The following is a 19,913-nucleotide window of genomic DNA, read 5'->3' as shown; positions in this document are numbered from 1 at the left end:
TTAGCAACAGAGGGTCCTGTGGCACCTTTAAGACTAACAGATGTATTGGAGCATAAACTTTCGTGGGTGAATGCCCACTTCGTCAGACGCAAGTAATGGAAAGTTCCAGGGGCAGGTATAAATATGTTGGCAAGAATCAGTCTAGAGATAACGAGGTTAGTTCAATCAGGGAGGGTGAGGTGCTAAGCTAGCAGTTGAGGTGTGAACACCAAGGGAGGAGAAACTGTTTCTGTAGTTGGATAGCCATTCACAGTCTTTGTTTAATCCTGATCTGATGGTGTCAAATTTGCAAATGAACTGGAGCTCAGCAGTTTCTCTTTGGAGTCTGGTCCTGAAGTTTTTTTTGCTGTTAGATGGCTACCTTTACATCTGCTATTGTGTGGCCAGGGAGGTTGAAGTGTTCTCCTACAGGTTTTTGTATATTGCCATTCCTGATATCTGACTTGTGTCCATTTATCCTCTTGCGTAGTGACTGTCCAGTTTGGCCAATGTACATAGCAGAGGGGCATTGCTGGCCTATGATGGCATATATAACATTGGTGGACGTGCAGGTGAATGAACCGGTGATGTTGTAGCTGATCTGGTTAGGTCCAGTGATGGTGTTGCTGGTGTAGATATGTGGGCAGAGTTGGCATCGAGGTTTGTTACATGGGTTGGTTCCTGAGTTAGAGTTGTTATGGTGCGATGCGTGGTTGCTGGTGAGAATATGCTTAAGGTTGGCAGGTTGTCTGTGGGCGAGGACTGGCCTGCCTCCCAAGGTCTGTGAAAGTGAGGGATCATTGTCCAGGATGGGTTGTAGATCACTGATGATGCGTTGGGGAGGTTTAAACTGAGGACTGTAGGTGATGGTCAGTGGAGTTCTGTTGGTTTCTTTCTTGGGCTTGTCTTGCAGCAGGATTAGGATTGTGGATTAGGTACAAATAGGTCTGGGAAATCTAAAAGCAACATGGAATATGTGGTGGTGGTTGAGCACCACCTCCTGGCTGCTGTATGAACAACAAAGAGAATTAGGGAATAAAACTGCCTTGGCCATAGGACGTACTGAGATGCAAATTTTTAGTTTAGCATCCCTGGAGCACGTTTTGGGTGATATCTGGGAATGTTCTGGTATTAATACATCTTTTAAAACAACAAAAGTTACAGAAAATCCGACGTTTACTCTAGTTCAAACCTGCCAGTGGCCCGGGCCCCAGGCTGCAGGGGAAGGTGAAACCCCCCCAGGGTCTCAGCTAGTCTGACCTGGGGGGAAATTCCTTCCTGACCCCAAATACAGCGATCAGTTAGACCTTGAGCGTGTGGGTGAGACCCACCAGCCGGACGCCTGGGACAGAATTCCCTGTAGTAACTCAGAGCCCTCCCCATCTAGTGCCCCATCCCCGGCCATCCGAGATCTCTGCTGCGAGCAGTCATGGATTGGCCACACGGCATCGTAGGCAGTCCCATCATCTCCTCCCCTCCACACACTTATCAGCGCCGGCTTGAAGCCAGTCAGGGGTTTTGCCCCCACTGTTCCCCTTGGGAGGCTGGAACGATGCTGCCTTTGGCGGGACTCAACTGAGAGTGTCAATTCAGGACAAATTGCTCAGAGCAGGGCAGTCACAGCCCATAGCTGGGGGTCCTTTGCACACCAAGGAAACCAAACCAGCCAGACTAGGAGGACTTCGGTCTCACCCCACTGGCTAACCACAAGTCACACAAGCAATTCCCTTAGACGCTCCAGTTTCCCAGTATCACCACCAGGGCCACTCGTTAGGGGGACAAATGGTTATGAAAACCAATATCCCAGTAAAAGAAAAGAGTTCTCCTGATCCTAAAGGACCAAGCCCCAGACCCAGGTCAATATACAAGTCAGACCTTACCCACAAATCACGCTACTGCCAATCCTTTAGAATCTAAAACCTAAAGGTTTATTCATAAAAGGAAAAAGATCGAGATGAGAGTTAGGATTGGTTAAATGGAATCAATTACATACAGTAATGGCAAAGTTCTTGGTTCAGGCTTGTAGCAGCGATAGAATAAACTGCAGGTTCAAATCAAGTCTCTGGAACATCCCCAGCTGGAATGGGTCCTCAGTCCTTTGTTCAAAGCTTCAGTTTGTAGCAAAGTCCCTCCAGAGGTAAGAAGCAGGATTGAAGACAAAATGGAGGGTGGTTTCTAGGGCCTTTTATATCCTCTGCCATGTGGCTTGTGCTTCCTTTGTCCCAAGGACAAGCCACCCAGCACATGGCCTGGAAAAATCTCCAAGTCTGTCCCTAGGCAGGTCCCAGCCTTGCTGAGTGTCACGGAGTGTGGGGGAGTCAGGGCCCTGCACCCCTCTTCCTGAGATTCACTGCGACTCTCAACCAGCCAGTAAAGCAGAAGGTTTATTTAAGGACAGGAACACAGTCTCAAGCAGAGCGTGTAGGTACGACCAGACCCCCCTCAATTAGGTCCCTCTGGGAGGTTCAGGGAGCTTAGACCCCAGCTTGGGGTTCCCTGCGTTGCACCACCCAGCCCAACCTGAAACCAAACCAAACTCCTCCTGCAGCTCCTCTCTTCCTCCTCCCCCCAGCTCCTCCTCTCCTTTGTTCGGTCTCCCGGGCAGAAGGTGTTAATTCTCCCCACCCCCGTTCCTGGCTCAGGTTACAGCTCAGGTAGCTTCCTTCAAGGGAAGTCCCCCATCCCCACTGCAATCCCCCTGCAACATTCCCAGGTTAAATCTGCCCCGCTCCCTGCTCCGTCACACTGAGTCACCAGGTGTATCTGCTTCTCTCAATGGGTCAGTTGTAGCTGATGGTCCTTAATGGGCCATCAAGCAGGCTAGGCAGAGCTAACACAAACTTGTCTGGGGTGTCTCCCAGAAGCAGAGCACAAGTTTGAAATACAGACAGTACAGAGCCAATATTCATAACTTCAACTACAACATTGATACACACACAGATAGCAAAATCATAACCAGCAAACCATAACCTTGTCTTAGACACTTTATTTAACCCCTCTTAATACAAGATTTGGTGCCACTACACGACCTTGGTTGCAACAATGATTGATACGGTCCCAGTTTGTGTTAATAACGTCACACCCTCCTGATCGTGAAGAAAAGTTTGAAAACCTGACCCGAGCGCCCCGTAAACGTTCGGAACCAACATTTATTATTGCTTAAAACCTCATGATTTCTACGCCAATCACATGGTTTTGGGGTCAAGTTGGGAGTGGGGAAGGGAAGGCCAATGGCGCTGAGCACCGGGAGGAGAAATGTGGACCCGTGGTTAGGGGAGGGGACGGGGCTCTGGTTCCCCCGGCCCTGGGCACCGTTCCCTAGCGCCTGCTCCTGGCAGATCCTGCTGCTCAGATGGCCCTGGCCTGGTACTTTTCCTTTATCTCCTTGATCTGCAGCAGCAGATAATTCTTCCATGGATCCCGCACCACTGCCCCACCTCCCCGAAATGGTCCTCTCCGCGGGGCCGCCCGGTTCTCCATGTACACCACCACGTAGACCACCCCCGGCCGGTGCTTCCCCTGGGGGCTCTCGTGCAGGCACTTGTGACGGTCCCTGTATCGGTCGATCAGGCGCTGCTCGCTGAACCTCGCCATGTGTCTGGCTGTCACCTGGGAGTAGTAGACGGTGTCTTTGAGGAAGAGATTCTTGAGTTCTGTCCACTCCTCCGACTTGGGCCCCGTGCGTCGGAGATAGGGGGACACCGTTTCAGTGTAGCCAATGTAGAAATACTTTGTATGGCTCCTGGAGACCTTCTGGATCTTCTCCTCCAGCTGTTCACACGACAGCTCCCAAACCGGCACCATCCTCCGGCTCCTTTGGCCACGCCGAGCTCAGCCCCAGGGCCACAGCCTGCGTCCGTCCTGGTGATCTGTACGGGAGAGACACGTCCCCTCTCAGCCAGGGCTCAGACAGACAGACAGACTGACCCCCCCTTGGCAAGAGCCCCCCCTGCCAGGCGGGACAGGATCCTGGGGGCATATCCAGCAGGAGCGGTAGGGATGGGGCATCAGGGAGCCCAGCGCTGGATCCTGCCTCCGGCTCCGGTGTCATACTGACAGACTGGACGGGGCTCAGGGAAGGGCCACGGGAAGGATACGAGGGCCGGAAAACCCGCCTGGCAGCCCGAGGCCGAAGGAGCTTGGACGTGGAGCGGGAGGGAGGGTGAGAAATGACTCGTTCCGGCTCAAGAAGTAGCTCCACGGGAAGAGATTTCCGAGAGCCGGGGGCTCCTCCCCCAGCCGACAGTGGCAGAGTGAGGGCCCAGGCTGGGGGCTGGCGCCAGACGCGTTCACACGGGGAAAAAGGCGCCAATGTTCAGTGGGGCGGGGACTAGCCAGGGGCCGGCTTGCTGGGGCTGGGCGGAGGCTCCCTCCCTCGCCAGCTCAGGAAGCACCGCTCGAGCTCAGCCGGGAGCGACGGGGCCGGGGCAGGAATCGCCGGGGAGAGTCTCCGGCCTGGGTCACACAGGAGCTCAGACGGGGTGGGCACCCGGGCCCTGCTGGCTCTGGCGTCTCTGAAACTCCAGTCTCTGCCCAGGACAAACCCCCAGGACAAACCCCCAGCTCTCCCCTCCCCGTGCCCCGACCCAGCTCCCCCCACCCCAGGGACCCCTGGCAGCCCCCGGCTCTGACCCCCGCCCCCTGCCCGGACTCACCCAGCCGCGGGAGGAGCCGTGTTAACGCCGTGACCCGTTCCCTGCTCTGCATCGCTGCTCCCAGCGCCCGGCTTTAAACCACATCGGGCCCCGCCCCGCAGGGGAATCTCAGCTGCATTTCCTGAAAGTTACCCAATGCAGCCCAGCTGGGCGGCCCCTGTTCCTCTCCGGGAACCACCGACTCCGGCAGCAAGCCCAGCACGCCAGGGACTCAGCGCCCGCTTTGACCCCACGCACAAGCGGATCCGCTGGCTGCTAGCGGAAACCAAACCCACCCACCGGGGAACGGGCCAGAAACCGTTCCCAGATGGGGTGAGTGGGAACCGCTGTTGTGTGTCAATGGGGCCAGACCCCCAGCTGGGGCCCGGAGCCGGGAGCTGAGCCAGCCCAGGGGAGAGGACCCGTGGGGTAATAACGGGGCCTACGAATGCCCCGTCCGTGAGCGTGCAGCTGGGAGATGTGGGAGCTCGGAGAGCGGCCTGGGCACCTCGCACGGCTCGGTGCAAAGGGGACAGCGGGGGGCTGAATCCGTGCAGGCAGAGAGAACACAAGGGCCGTGTGGGGATCGGCCTGGTGAACAGGTGACGTGGGGGGCCGGAAATCAGTGACCCCGATGGGGTGTGAGAAATTGGGTCTAATTGGTGCAGAGGTAAGGGGAGGGGGGGAGCTGGGCATTGCTCCATTCCGGGGTCCCCAGACAGAGACTTGGGGGGGCGGGGGGAGGTGACAACAGAACTCAAGGGCTGGTGGTGGGAAGACGGGGAAGGAGCGAGCGCTGCCCACCCGACCCCGCCGTCTCCTGGGACTCTGGGATCCCCTGTCACATCCCTGGGCCTTCATCGTCCTGATCCTGAGACGTCCCGACCAGCCCAGGCCAGAGCGCGGCCCCACCCCGACAACAGCGGCTCCTCCACTGGCTCCCAAACAGGGCTGGGGACGGGAGAATTTGTCACACCTCCCCCACATCCTTTTCCTTCCCATCTTCTTTCCCTCTCCTGACCCTCTCCTGGGGCTCCCCAGGGCTTGGGGGGGCTGGACAGACGGGAAGCCGGGCCTGTGGGGTGCAGGCAAGTGACCGGCAGAGCCAGACGCTGCGTTTGCTGGCTGGGCTACTCGCCTCTCTCCCTGGCGCGTCCCTCCCCCCTGCTAGGAAAGGGGGTCGGACCCTGTCAGGGGTCCCTCCCCCACCCTGAACTCTGGGGTATAGATGTGGGGAACCACATGAAAGACCCCCTAAGTTTATTTCTACCAGTTTAGGTTAAAACTTCCCCAAGGCAAAAATTCCTTCCTTGCCCTTGGACAGTATTGCTACCACCACTAAGTGATTTACACAAAAATTCAGGGAAGGGTCACTTGGAATCCCTGTCCTCCCAAGCCCCTTCACCCCCTTTCCTGGGGGGACTTGAGAATAATATACCAACCAATTGCCCTAGCAATGTGAGCACAGACCAAACCCCTGGGTTTTTAGGACACTGAAAATCAATCAGGTTCTTAAAAGAAGAATTTTATTTATTAAAAAAAAAAAGTAGAAGAATCACACCTGCAAAATCAGGCTGGAAGGTAACTTTACAGGGTAAATAAAAAGATTTAAAACACAGAGGATCCCCCTCTGGTTCAGCTTCCCAGTTACAAAACAGGAATGAAATTACCTCTTAGCATAGGGAAAATTCACAAGCTAAAACAAAAGATAATCTAGCGCCTTTCCTTGCCCTTACCTACAATTTTTGTAATCTTAGATGACTCATTTCTGGTATGTTTTCAGGAGATTTTTACCTGCCTGGTCTCTCTCTCTGTCCAGAGAGGGAACAAACAACTCCCCCACCCCAGATTGGAAAGTATCCTCTTTCCTCATTGGCCTTTCTGGTCAGGTGCCAACCAGGTGATTTTAGCTTCTTAACCCCTTAGGGGTATGGCGATTCAGTACAGCTGCCAAGGAGGGATTTTATGTTACCCTTCTCCCTATGTTTATCACAGACCCCCACAGTTGCAGCCCCACTGTGCCCCCATCTTCGCCAGACCCCAAAAGGCTGGATCTCACCCTTCCCGTGACCAGCTCTGACCCACGGTCCGTCCCCGACCTCTCTCCGGTACCAGGCCCCAGGGATGCTGGGACAGCGACAGCCTGGCTCAACACTTGGCATTTGCACGGCTCGGCCGGGCTGCCCTTGTGCTCTGTGTCACGCAGGAGCCGCGGGCGCCCAGCGCTGAGCCGGCCAAGGGCTCTGGATCCCGAACTCGACCGTGTGCCGGGCCGGGGACGTGTCGCGCTGACACCTCTCGCTCTTCCAGCACAATTCACATGACAGCCCCGGGGTCCCTGCTGCCTCCCGTGGGGCAGCATCGCTCTGGGGTGCCCTTGCCCGGCTCTTCGGCCTGACGAGCAGCCTGCGGGGGGAGGGGGTTGGGAGCTGCCCAGCTGAGGGGGAGCCGCAAACCCGGCACCCGCAGAGCCTGGCGGCAGGGAGGGCGAGGGGCCGGGGCTTGCCCCCAGCTCTGGCTTGTCCCTGAACGCACCCTCCCCTGGTGGGCCCCGGGAGCGACGGATCCGCTGCTTCCCCGCAGCAGGGTGGAGGGTGGGTCCAGCGACCAGAGCCAGGCGCGCCCGGAGCCCGTGCAGTGCCGTGCTGCGAGCAAACCGCCCGAGAAACAAGCGGCCCTGGCTGGCGTGAACTGGCTGTCCCAGCTCCAGGCCGCTGCTCCTGTGTTGCCCCTCAGGGGTCAGGTGAACCGGGATCCGGAAGAAAGGCCTAAACTTGGGGGTTTGTTCCCCAGGTCCTTTCTCTGTCTGGGGGTCTCTGGAGGAGCCGGCGGGGACCAGGAGACGCATGTCTGCCCCGGGGGCTGCCAAGGCTGAGAACTGAGACGTTCATTAGAGAAGGGCCGTACAGTTCCCAGGGACACAGACACAGTCGCACTTGTAAGGGGTTCACCTCGTTCAGTCCTTCCCCAGGGTTGCTCAGGGTGCCCCAGGCTCTCGCCTGCCCATCCCAGGGCTCCACGCAGCGTCTCACCCCTCCCAGTCCCTCGCCAGCTGCATTGCCACCCGGCAGGAGCACGGGTTACTTCACAGGCATCTCTGCAGCCAGCCCAGAGTTTCTGCTCCGCGTGGTGCGAGCTCCCGTCCTGCCTGTCACGGACTCACAGATCGTGCCCACTCTTGGCCCCGTGCGGTCCGTGGGGGGGTGCCCCTTTCTGGGTCAACCCCTTTTCGGGGGTTCACTCTCTCTCGGGGTCAGGCCCCTCCACCTCCTGGAGCCGCACCTCCCTGAGCCTTAGCACGTCTGTCTCTGCCGTGGGCCCCCCAGGGAGTCCCCTCGTTCTGGACCCCCGGGGCCTCCACCCCCCAAAGGGGTTGATGCAACCCTGTTCTCTAGACCGGAGTGACTCTCAGCCAGCGTAACACAGGAGGTTTATTGAGGGTTGAACCCAGCACAGGAAACTCTCAGGGCCTCAGGCCTGGCCTCCCTCAGCCCAGCACATCCCAGTCTCTCTGCATCCAGGTGGGCTCTGCCTGCTCCCCCTCTCCAGCCCCGAGCCCCACTGCTCACAGCTGGGCATCCGCTATCACTGGCCCCAGGCCCCGCCTCTGTCCATTGTCTTCTCTCCAGGGAAACAGGGTCGTAAATGGGGTCACCTGGGCCTCATCTCCTCTCTGCCCACCTCTGTCCCCCTCGGGCTGGAACCGGCTGGTTGGGTCACCGGGGTCCTCTCCCCGCAGCCCATTGTCCTCCCACTGGCCAGAACCGGCTGCGACTCCTGAGCTGGGTCTCCGGGTCGGGGTCTCAGGTCACCGGTCGCTGGGGTCTCCATCCTCCAGGCCATCAGCTGGGGTCCCAAGTTCTGTCACTGGTCCTTTGTAACCACAAACTCCCTCTCCCCTCACCTCATTAAACCAGTAACCCCCAGGGAAACTGAGTCCCACCCCCTCTGCGTGCAAACCATTGAATACAACAAGAAAATCCCCCACTTCGTCACATCGCTCCACCCAGAAACCTCCGTTCTTCCCCGCTGCAGTCTGAGCCCGTCACTCCCCGCCGGCTGAGGGGCGGACGAGGGGGGGGCCATGCAGACCTAGCGCTCAGCCATTTCCACTTCAGGGGGGTCCGTCCGGACACGGTGCCAGTCCTGGGAGCCGGGCGCTCTTCGCCATCCAAGGTGAAGCCCTGATGGGGGCGGCAGCGTTAGCCGGGCCAGGGTCCCACTGACCCGCAAACATTTTCAGCAAACAGATTTTCCCACCCGGATAACAGATTCCTTTCAACGGAAACTTTTGCTTCTAAAAATTCAATGTTAGGTTTTGGGCAGGGGGGGAGGCGTTTTCCCTCCCCCGTCACACACACACTTGCTGCTACCAACAGTGGAGCTGAGCAAGCGGAGAAGCAGCGTGGCCTAGTGGGTCACGCGTTGAACTGGGACACCTGGGGAACTCACCCCTCCGTGACTCAGTTTCCCCACCTGTGGGATGAGGGTCCTGACACCGAGGGGCTGGCACACCAGGGGTGGAACGCGCGAGGTGGCAGCGTTATTAGTAAAGGCTCTGAGGTGGCCGCGTTGCTCCTGAGACAATCCCGGAGCGAGCCCAGCCTTGCACTAAAACGCAGGGTGCCTAAGTCACTTGGGCCCAGTCTCAGCCCAGGCCTCGGGGGCAGGGGGGGCGGAGCAGAGCCCATCACACGCAAGGAGTCACAGCTCGGCCGGGCCGCAGGCGGGGGGGTCTGGTCGCTCTGGGGGGCCCCGGGACGCAGCGGGCGGCTGGAGACGGTTTCAACCCGTCGGAGCCGGAGGATCTGGCCCAGCGCCCCACAGGAGCAGGGCCAGGCGGGAACCTGGCTGGGAGGCGGCTCCACAGGGCACGGGGGTCTCATGGACCCGCCCCCCCGGCCGTCACTCACCTTCGGCGGGGATGAGCGGCAGCCCCCAATGGATCAGCACCGCGCACACGAGGGTCACGAGCGCCAGCGTCACGAGAGCCATCGCCCACCCGGGGAATCGCTGCTCCAGCGCCTGCAGCCCTGCTGTGGGGCAGGGAGAGGGGGCTGACACGGGCTGTGACTGAACCCAGAGCCAGGGGGCCCCCGGCCCAGCCAGGAGCTGGCCGGCCTTCAGCCCCCGGCAGCGCAGACCCCAGCCCCGGCCCCGCGGACATGCCCCTCTCCCTGGATCCAGCCTCCACAGCCCAGACGCCCAGGTGATGGGCACAGCCCCCCCCGAGCTCTACCGCTCGGACCGCTCTTGGAGGGGTGTCCCCAGCAGCAGGCCCCTGGTGGCCACCCACCAAGCGGCGACGACGGGGCGCGGGGGAAGGGGGCTCTCGCCCCACAGCGCTGACACCCGCCCCGGGCATTGTGGGTAGCGTCCCGGCCCTGCTCACCTGGGAGGGTCTCGCAGACGCTCATGTTCTGCTGCAGGGGCCGGTGGCTCAGGGCGCAGCAGACGGACCCCCCGGGGCGGGGCGTCAGCGACAGGCTGCTCCACACCTCGAAGGCCCCCTGTCTGCTCCGCTGCAGCTCCACCGGCTCGTCCTGGCTCAGCCGGGTCCCGTTCCCGTCGTGCCACGTTATCTCGGGCTGGGGGTAACCCCCCGCGGAGCGGCACTGCAGGACCAGCTGCCCCCCAGCCCGGGAGAGCACAGTGAGCTGCGGGGGCTCGTACGGGGCTGGGAAAGGAGAGAAGGGGGGATGAGGCCTGCTGCCCCCAACCACAGAAAGGGCTGCCAGACTCAGCCCTCAACAGCCCCCCTGCCCTGGTACTGCAGCGTCCCCTGCCCGGTGCCCAAAACTCCCCCCACTCCTAGTCACAACATCTTCAACCAGGGCGGTTTCCCGTCCATGTTAGCACCGGCTCCCCCGTGGGGGCCGCGTCTCCGCCTAGCTCTCCGGCTAGGAGGGGACTTCGTTTCCCACAATCCACGCCGGGGATTGATCCATCGGAGGGGTCAGAGAAGAGCCCCGGGAAGGATCAGAAACGTGCCCTCGAGGGAGAGACGCCAGGCGCTCCAGCCGCTTAGCTCAACAAAACACCCCCAGGGCAGGTTGGCTCCAGCCAGGCCCGGCGCGCCGCGGTTACCTGCCACACGGAGGACGATGTCCATGCTGTCAGCACCCTGACCGTCCATGATGAAGCACCGGTACGTGCCGCTGTCCGAGGGCCGCACGCCGGCCAGGCTCAGGGCCGCTACCCCCTCGCGGATCCCCTCCAGGAGGAGCCGCGTCCGGCCCCTGAACTCCTCGGCCTGGTCTCCCAGCTGGTCGGCCCCCGCGTGGTAGCTGTGCACCACGGAGTCCCCCGCCGGCCCCCGCAGGAGGTGCCAGTGCACGCGCAGGTGGTGCGGGTCGGGGTCCAGGGGTGCTCGGGTCCTGCACTCCAGCGTGACGTCCTGGCTGGCTCGGTGGTGGAGCTGGGGGCCGTCACTCGCCTGAGTGGCCATGTCTGCAGGTGAGACAAGGGGGGGGGGGTTACCGGGTACAAGGGTCCCCCTCCTGGACAACCCCCCACACACAATGCAGCTGTATCACGGGTGCCGTGCAGCTGCCAGCCCCAGCCCCTCCCGGGAGCTCAGGGAATCCTCTGGCACATGTGGGTAACAGCCTACTGCTGCCGCCAGCGGGCAAAGGACGCTCAGATGGGGAGACACCAGGGTTCGGATCCGAGAAGCGGGCCCAGCACGGGGCTTTGGGCTCCGGCAGATCTCAGAACCGCGGCAGCCAAGCCAAGCGCCCCGTGACCAGCACTGGGACTCGAATGCACAGGGCTAGATTGTCCCTGGGGTGGCTTGGCAGGCTGGGGGCAGGGAGGGGATCAAAGCGGAGGACCCCACACGCACGTCTCTCAGGCATCCCATGGGACAGCACCCTGCCCTATCTCCCGGGGCGTCCGAGGATACATCCACTCAGAGGTGGTGCGGTGCTCAGATGCTCCGGTGATGGGCGCCAGATAAGCCCCTTGGACAGTAGTTCACGGAGTTCCTGCCTTCAATGCAGCCCAGCTGTTGGGCCCGACGGCATCGTTAGCCAGCCCCAGCCCCGTCCCCCCAGCGCCCGGGAAATGACCTCGTGGGACTCACCTGGTCCTGCGGCGACGTGTCCCAGCAGCACTACCCAGCAAGCCAGCCGCAGCATCTCCACGGGCAGGGAGAGGCTCTTCCTAGCGCACAGCGACCCAGAACCGCCCGGCCTCCCACACAGCCCTGGCCGGAGAATCCCCCAGCGGTTCGCCGATCCGGCCCAGGGCGTCCAGGCGGTGTAGCGAGCTCGGCTGGAAGTGCAAGCGATCACTTTGAGATTTGGGCGTGGGCTCGGGCAGCTTGTCCCGAGCTCACAGCCTGTCTCTGTACCGATCCCTGGGCATGGCCACCCCTTGGGAGACTGGGGGGAGGAGCACTGACTTCCCCCCGGGACAAGGGGGCCAGGACAGGTGTTCAAGACAGGGAGCTGCTAGGACCGTCTGGGGTGGAATCAGCACAGGGGACTGGCCAACCCTGCCGAGACAAGGGGAACCCCAAGGGCTGAAGATGAACACCTGCCTTCATGGGGCACTGGATGCAATCAGAGTCAGTCTGCAGACAGAGCCTACAGGAGGGGTGAGTTTGCTTCCCGACCACCGGGAGCAGCCTGCTTTGTCTCACACTGGTTTGGGGGTCTTGTATTATTCTCCTGGATCCAGGGCCGGCTCTTCCATTTAGGTGACCTAGGTGGTTGGCTAGGGCACCACGATTTGGGGGGGGCGGCATTTTGCCGCCCTCGGTGGCAATTCGGCGGCGGGGGGGTCCTTCCGCGCTCCGGGTCTTCGGTGGCAATTCTGCGGCGGGTCCTTCACTCGCTCCGGGACCCGCCGCCAAAGTGCCCCGAAGACCGGGAGCGCGGAAGGACCCCCCCCCCGCCGCTGCAGAATTGCCGACGACGACCGGGAGCACAGAAGGACCCCCGCCTAGGGCGCCAAAAACCCTGGCGCCGCTCCTGCCTGGATCCTAAGCCAGGCAGCTGTATGTATTTCTTTGCAGCCTTCCAGTGGCAGCATGGATGTGTCTACTGAACGTCTCTGGGGGCGGGCTGGGAACAGAGCATCGGGGTGAGCTAGAGTGGAGCTGTCAGCGGGAGACGCCCCGTTGCAATTTACAGACTCCCAGTGGTGCAGAATCCCCCCGTCTGGTCCTGTGGCTAATTCCCCGCTCGGTGGAAATCTGCCCATTATTTCCAGTCTGACTGTGTCTCTCGTCGGCTCCCGGCCACTGGGTCTCGCGCTGCCCTTGGCAGCTGCATTACAGAGGCCCCTGCCCTCAGAAATAGAGCTGGGCAAAGGAGAGATTCTCTGGAAATTCTGATAAATCCGTCTGGGGCCGAGCTAAATGTTCCGTTTCCATTTGAAGCATTACAGATTTTTTATGAAAAATAAAGTTAAAGACATTTTTGACTGGAAAAAAAATTGACTTGTGGGGCATTTTTTCTTTTTCCGACCCGAGTTCACAAAGCGTTTCCCTGTCACCGAATCTGGATTGTTCTGTCCTTGGAAAATCCTGTCAAGTGAAAAACGTCGCCCAGCGCGAATCAGCAGCCTGCCTGGCCCGGTCGTGCGGCCCAGGCTCACCCACTGCGAAGCTGTCTGGCTTTCCTATCCCTGTTCCGACCCTTCCTGCCGGCTCACAGTCTTCCTGGGCAGGGGATCTACTAGTTAAAAGAGAAACAGTCTCCAGCCGGCCAGACCTATTAGCACAACCCTGAAACTGTTCAAGAGCCATTCAAGGGGTATGAACCCCTTGAATGGCTACAACCTATCCTGAAAGATGATCCCTCACTCTCACAGATCTTGGGAGACAGACCTGTCCTCGCTTACAGACAACCCCCCAACCTGAAGCAAATACTCACCAGCAACCTCACATCACTGAACAAAACCACTAACCCAGGAACCTATCCTTGTAACAAACCCCGATGCCAACTCTGTCCACATATCTATTCAAGTGACATCATCATAGGACCTAATCACATCAGCCACACCATCAGGGGCTCGTTCACCTGCACATCTACCAATGTGATATATGCCATCATGTGCCAGCAATGCCCCTCTGCCATGTACATTGGCCAAACCGGACAGTCTCTACGCAAAAGAATTAATGGACACAAATCTGACATCAGGAATCAAAATACTCAAAAACCAGTGGGAGAACACTTTAACCTGTCTGGTCATTCAGTGACAGACCTGCGGGTGGCTATATTACAACAGAAAAACTTCAAAAACAGACTCCAAAGAGAGACTGCTGAGCTAGAATTGATATGCAAACTAGACACAATCAACTCCGGTTTGAATAAGGACTGGGAATGGCTGAGCCATTACAAACATTGAATCTATCTCCCCTTGTAAGTATTCTCACACTTCTTATCAAACTGTCTGTACTGGGCTAGCTTGATTATCACTTCAAAAGTTTTTTTTCTCTTAATTAATTGGCCTCTCAGAGTTGGTAAGACAACTCCCACCTGTTTATGCTCTCTGTATGTGTGTATATATATCTCCTCAATATATGTTCCATTCTATATGCATCCGAAGAAGTGGGCTGTAGTCCACGAAAGCTTATGCTCTAATAAATTTGTTAGTCTCTAAGGTGCCACAAGTACTCCTGTTCTTCTTTTTGCGGATACAGACTAACACGGCTGTTACTCTGAAACCTGTCATTATGCAAGGCACTGCATTTAGCCGTATGGAATGGAAATCCATCAACCTCATGAAAAAACTCGTACAGATACAGACAGACATCATCTTCCTTTCCAAATGCAAGCAGATGGACATCATACCAAAAGGACTAAAGGTAAAAAATCCATTACAATCTACATATCACACAGACTATGCTGAGAGACTGTGTCACACACTCTCAAAGAAACTGCGAAACCACCTGATCAGCATCCTATACAGCAAACAGGGAAAGATTAAGAATGAGCTCTCAGAACTGGATACTCTCATAAGAAACCAACCTTCCACACAAACTTCCTCATGGATAGACTTTACAAAAACTAGACAAGCCATTTACAAGACAAACTTTGCCTCTCTACAAAGGAAAAAGGACACTAAACTATCTAAACTGCTACATGCCACAAGCAGCCACAACAGTAGTTCCCTTAACCCACCCAGCAATATTGTTAATCTTTCCAGCTATACTCTTAGCCCAGCAGAAGAGTCTGTCCTATCTCGGGGCCTCTCCTTTTGTCCCTCCAGACCCATGAATATGATACAGTTCTGCGGTGACCTAGAATCCTACTTTCGACGTCTCCGACTCAAAGAATATTTCCAACATACCTCTGAACAGCATACTAACCCACAGAATCCTCCCTACCAGCACTACAAAAAAAAGGATTCTGCATGGACTCCTCCGGACGGTCGAAACAACAGACTGGATTTCTACATAGATTGCTTCCGTCGACGTGCAAAGGCTGAAATTGTGGAAAAGCAACATCACTTGCCACATAACCTCAGCCATGCTGAACACAACGCCATCTACAGCCTCAGAAACAACCCTGACATCATAATCAAAAAGGCTGACAAAGGAGGTGCTGTCGTCATCATGAATAAATTGGAATATGACCAGGAGGCTGCTAGACAGCTCTCTAACACCACATTCTACAGGCCATTATCCTCTGATCCCACTGAGGATTACCTAAAGAAACTACACCATCTGCTAAAAAAACTCCCTGACAAAGCACAGGAACAAATCCGTACAGACACATGCCTAGAACCCCGACCAGGGGTATTCTATTTGCTACCCAAGATCCATAAACCTGGATATCCTGGACGCCCCATCATCTCAGGCATTGGCACCCTAACATCAGGCTTGTCTGGTTATGTAGACTCTCTCCTCAGACCCTACGCTACCAGCACTCCCAGCTATCTTCGAGACACCACTGACTTCCTGAGGAAACTACAATCCATCGGTGATCTTCCAGAAAACACCATCCTGGCCACTATGGACGTAGAAGCCCTCTACACCAATATTCCACACAAAGATGGACTACAAGCTATCAGGAACAGTATCCCTGATAATGTCACAGCTAACCTGGTGGCTGAACTTTGTGATTTTGTCCTCACCCACAACTATTTCACATTTGGGGACAATATATACCTTCAAGTCAGCGGCACTGCTATGGGTACCCGCATGGCCCCACAATATGCCAACATTTTTATGGCTGACTTAGAACAACGCTTCCTTAGCTCTCGTCCCCTAACGCCCCTACTCTACTTGCGCTACATTGATGACATCTTCATCATCTGGACCCATGGAAAAGAAGCCCTTGAGGAATTTCACCATGATTTCAATAATTTCCATCCCACCATCAACCTCAGCCTAGATCAATCCACACAAGCGGTCCATTTCCTGGACACTACTGTGCTAATAAGCGATGGTCACATCAATACCACCCTATACCGGAAACCTACTGACCGCTACACTTACCTACATGCCTCCAGCTTCCATCCAGGACACACCACACGATCCATTGTCTACAGCCAAGCTCTAAGATATAACCGCATTTGCTCCAATCCCTCGGATAGAGACAAGCACCTACAAGATCTCTATCAAGCATTCTTAAAACTACAATACCCACCTGCTGAAGTGAAAAAACAGATTGACAGAGCCAGACGAGTACCCAGAAGTCACCTCCTACAAGACAGGCCCAACAAAGAAAATAACAGAACACCACTAGCTGTCACCTTCAGCCCCCAACTAAAACCTCTCCAGCGCATCATCAGAGATCTACAACCTATCCTGAAAGATGATCCTTTACTCTCACAGATCTTGGGAGACAGACCTGTCCTCGCTTACAGACAACCCCCCAACCTAAAGCAAATACTCACCAGCAACCACACATCACTGAACAAAACCACTAACCCAGGAACCTATCCTTGTAACAAACCCCGATGCCAACTCTGTCCACATATCTATTCAAGTGACATCATCATAGGACCTAATCACATCAGCCATACCATCAGGGGCTCGTTCACCTGCACATCTACCAATGTGATATATGCCATCATGTGCCAGCAATGCCCCTCTGCCATGTACATTGGCCAAACCGGACAGTCTCTACGCAAAAGAATTAATGGACACAAATCTGACATCAGGAATCATAATACTCAAAAACCAGTGGGAGAACACTTTAACCTGTCTGGTCATTCTATGACAGATCTGCGGGTGGCTATCTTAAAACAGAAAAACTTCAAAAACAGACTCCAACGAGAGACTGCTGAGCTGGAATTGATATGCAAACTAGACACAATCAACTCAGGATTGAATAAGGACTGGGAATGGCTGAGCCATTACAAACATTGAATCTATCTCCCCTTGTAAGTATTCTCACACTTCTTATCAAACTGTCTGTACTGGGCTAGCTTGATTATCACTTCAAACGTTTTTTTTCTCTTACTTAATTGGCCTCTCAGAGTTGGTAAGACAACTCCCACCTGTTCATGCTCTCTGTATGTGTGTATATATATCTCCTCAATATATGTTCCATTCTATATGCCTCCGAAGAAGTGGGCTGTAGTCCACGAAAGCTTATGCTCTAATAAATCTGTTAGTCTCTAAGGTGCCACAAGTACTCCTGTTTTTATTCAAGGGGTAGTGAAGACATTTAACAGGCATTTGCCAACCCCCAGGTATCTCCTGTCAGTTTCTGAATGTACTGACAAAACCAGTTGTGCATGACTGTCATATTTACTCAGGACATGTCAGTCTACGGGACCTTAGTGTAAAATTTGCTTTAAAAATATTTCATTAGTGAGTTGGTGAAGATTATAAAAATCACATCTCTAAAAAATCCTTGCATAGATTTTAGATGCACAATCATCTTTAGCCTTAAATGCTTGGATCTTCAGACATATGGTTTTTTAAACAAATCCTTCAAAATACCCCCCTTATCTAAAATACACATTTTAATTACTATAGTAAAAAAAACTTACTTCCAAAGTCTTCCTGTCCTTTCTGTCCATCCCTTCCTCCCTTCACCCCCTCTCCCCTCCCCACCATTGAAGGAAGCAACAGCCCTTTGCTTCCAGATAGCTGGACAGAGTTTCCCTTTCTTTACTTCTGACTATCTGATGAACTAGTTTTAAGCAAAATCAGAACCTTAGTAAGATATAAAATCCTTTGTTCTGCCTAAAATCTTTGGAAACATATTTTTTAAAGTTGGTGAAATTTCGTAAACATGTGTATTGTTCTGGAGATCCCACACAGTAAATTAGAGTTCCCTTTTTCTAAAAGCAATGAACATTGTTCTGAACACACTACACCTCTGTGACTGATTCATTTCAAATAATGTCTGTTTCAGTGAGTTAAAGATGTAGTCAGCTGGAATTATTTTATGAAGGCTTAAGAGTACATTTAAAATATAAAATCAGCGTAGAAATACTGATTAAGAAAATGTCAAACAGAGAAGAGCTGCATCATGGATCCCATAATATTTCATGTTGTATTCAGCAGGACGCTGACTCACCCTTACTACAAAGTTTTACAAATAAATGTCTGACAAACTTCAGGGCATATCAAAAAACCTGTGACTGACATTTTTTATTCCCAAGTTTAGTGCTTTTAATTAGATACCTTCTGCATGTCCATTCTGCGCGAGGGAGAGGGTACAGGGTCTCTGCGGGGAACTGTGACTCTACGCCACCATGAGGCGGGCCGGGTGCCTTGTTATTCCTTCTGCCTTGTCCCTCCGCCCCCGCCCCCACCGGGCTGCAACCTCAGGCTGCCGTCGGGCATAGGGGCACATGTTTAATAATACTGCATAGGGCCCCAGAAATCCTAGGGACGGCCCTGGGGGCGCCAGAAAGCGGTGCCCTGGCTCGGCAGGGAGGAGCCACCTTCCGGAGGCACCGGGGAGCCAGAGCATCGGCGAGCCCCAGCCGTGGAGGAGCCGGCGCGGCACAGGGGGGCAGCAGCCCTGCAAAGGCGGCAGCGTTGCTAGCGGGGAGCAGTCGCGTCCCCCCTCCCCTCCTGCCCAGCCTGAGGCCTGGCGCTGGCCCCGGGGGCTCCTGCAGGCTGCAGCAGCTGCATGAGGGCAGAGGCCCCCGTGTGCCCCCCCAGCTCCTCCCTCGCCGCGCTCGGGCTCTGCGGCTCCCGGGCATGTGAGCCGCCTGCCAGGGCACGGGGCCCTGAGCCAAGGCAGGTGCGGGAAATGACAGCGAGCCTGTGTGACGGAGCAGGGAGTGGGGTGGACTGACCTGGGGATGTCACAGGGGAGTTTTACTGGGACTGTCTGCATTGGTGCTGGATGGGGATGGGATACCAGGGTGGGACTTCACTGGAGGGAGGATACCTGAGCCTGTAACCTGAGCCCAGGAGGGGAGTGGGGCCAGGTGACACCTTCTGTCCCAGAAACTGGACAAAGGCTGGGGGAGGAGCCGGGGGGAGGCTGGGTGAGACGGCTGGAGAGTTTCAGTTTGGAGCTGGCTGGGGAAACAGAGGGAGCCCAAGGGCTGGGGTCTCAGCTCCCTGCCCCCCAAGATGGACCTGACTGAGGGGTCCCGTTTTCCATACCTACAAGCTCTGGTCTGGACCGTGTTCCTGTCGTCTAATAACCCTTCTGTGTCACTGGCTGGTGGAGAGTCCTGGGGAATCACAGGAAGTGGGGGTGCAGGACCCTGTCTCCCCCCCACACTCTGTGACACCCTGTTCCAACCAGCCAGAGGAATTCCCGGGGCTTGGCTGGCCGGTGGCCGCACAGAGCTAGTGGGGCAAGCCGAGGCTGCAGGCCCTCTGGGATCAACGGGCTGGGGGCTGACACCCCCGGCTCAGCGCAGACACGGGGAATCTCCGGCCCTGGCTGGAACAAAGCGCAGGCGGGCTGGTGCCTACAGCTGGCCGAGGAACGTGCGGGACAGAACAAGGCCCAGTGCCCCCATGACTGGCCCAACTCACCTGGGAAAAAGGCAGGACCTGGCCCGGCGCGGGAGGACTCGCAGCCTTCGAGGCAAAACTTCAGGGAACCCCAAGAGCTGTTTCCTTGCAGAGGCCGTGGAGAACAAGCCCAGCGCTGAGCTCCCCGCCGACGCCCCTGCCCTGCTTCCTAGGACGCGTGGCCACGGAATGAGGAAACAGACGAAAGATAAACTCTTGCAGTCCTTGTTTATGTCACTTTCCGCTGCAGCCGCTGGAGCCTGCGTCGGGGCGGAGAAGAAACGGGGCAGGGCCCTCATGGGACTCCCTGGATCTCAGCTGGAGTCTCTGCTTCGGGCTCAGCCCCTGGGTCCCAGCTGGGCCGGGAAATGATCTGGGAACGTGACCCCAACAGGCTCAGAACA

General features: G+C 56.3%; 1 protein-coding gene across 4 annotated transcripts; it reads right to left on the bottom strand.

The window, feature by feature from the left end:
• Nucleotides 1-8,026: 8,026 nt before the first annotated feature.
• On the bottom strand, nt 8,027-19,913 carry LOC117876265 (butyrophilin subfamily 1 member A1-like). Of its 4 annotated transcripts, none has more exons than XM_034768234.1 (6): nt 19,531-19,913; nt 11,698-11,888; nt 10,701-11,063; nt 10,006-10,290; nt 9,527-9,649; nt 8,027-8,797 (listed from the first exon to the last, which is right to left on the bottom strand). In XM_034768234.1, the coding sequence occupies exons 1-6, from the start codon at nt 19,806-19,808 to the stop codon at nt 8,706-8,708; spliced, it is 1,332 nt and encodes a 443-aa protein (XP_034624125.1). In that variant the 5' UTR covers nt 19,809-19,913; the 3' UTR covers nt 8,027-8,705. The 4 variants fall into 4 exon arrangements, with proteins under 4 accessions (XP_034624125.1, XP_034624126.1, XP_034624128.1 ...); XM_034768235.1 differs by having other exon boundaries at nt 9,527-9,646; XM_034768237.1 differs by having other exon boundaries at nt 11,698-11,883; nt 19,531-19,661.

The sequence above is a fragment of the Trachemys scripta genome, chromosome 4 (genome assembly GCF_013100865.1).
Source record: "Trachemys scripta elegans isolate TJP31775 chromosome 4, CAS_Tse_1.0, whole genome shotgun sequence".
Lineage (NCBI taxonomy): Eukaryota > Metazoa > Chordata > Testudines > Emydidae > Trachemys > Trachemys scripta.
Note: the sequence above shows the minus strand (reverse complement) of the source record. Positions and strands in the feature narration are given on the sequence as shown.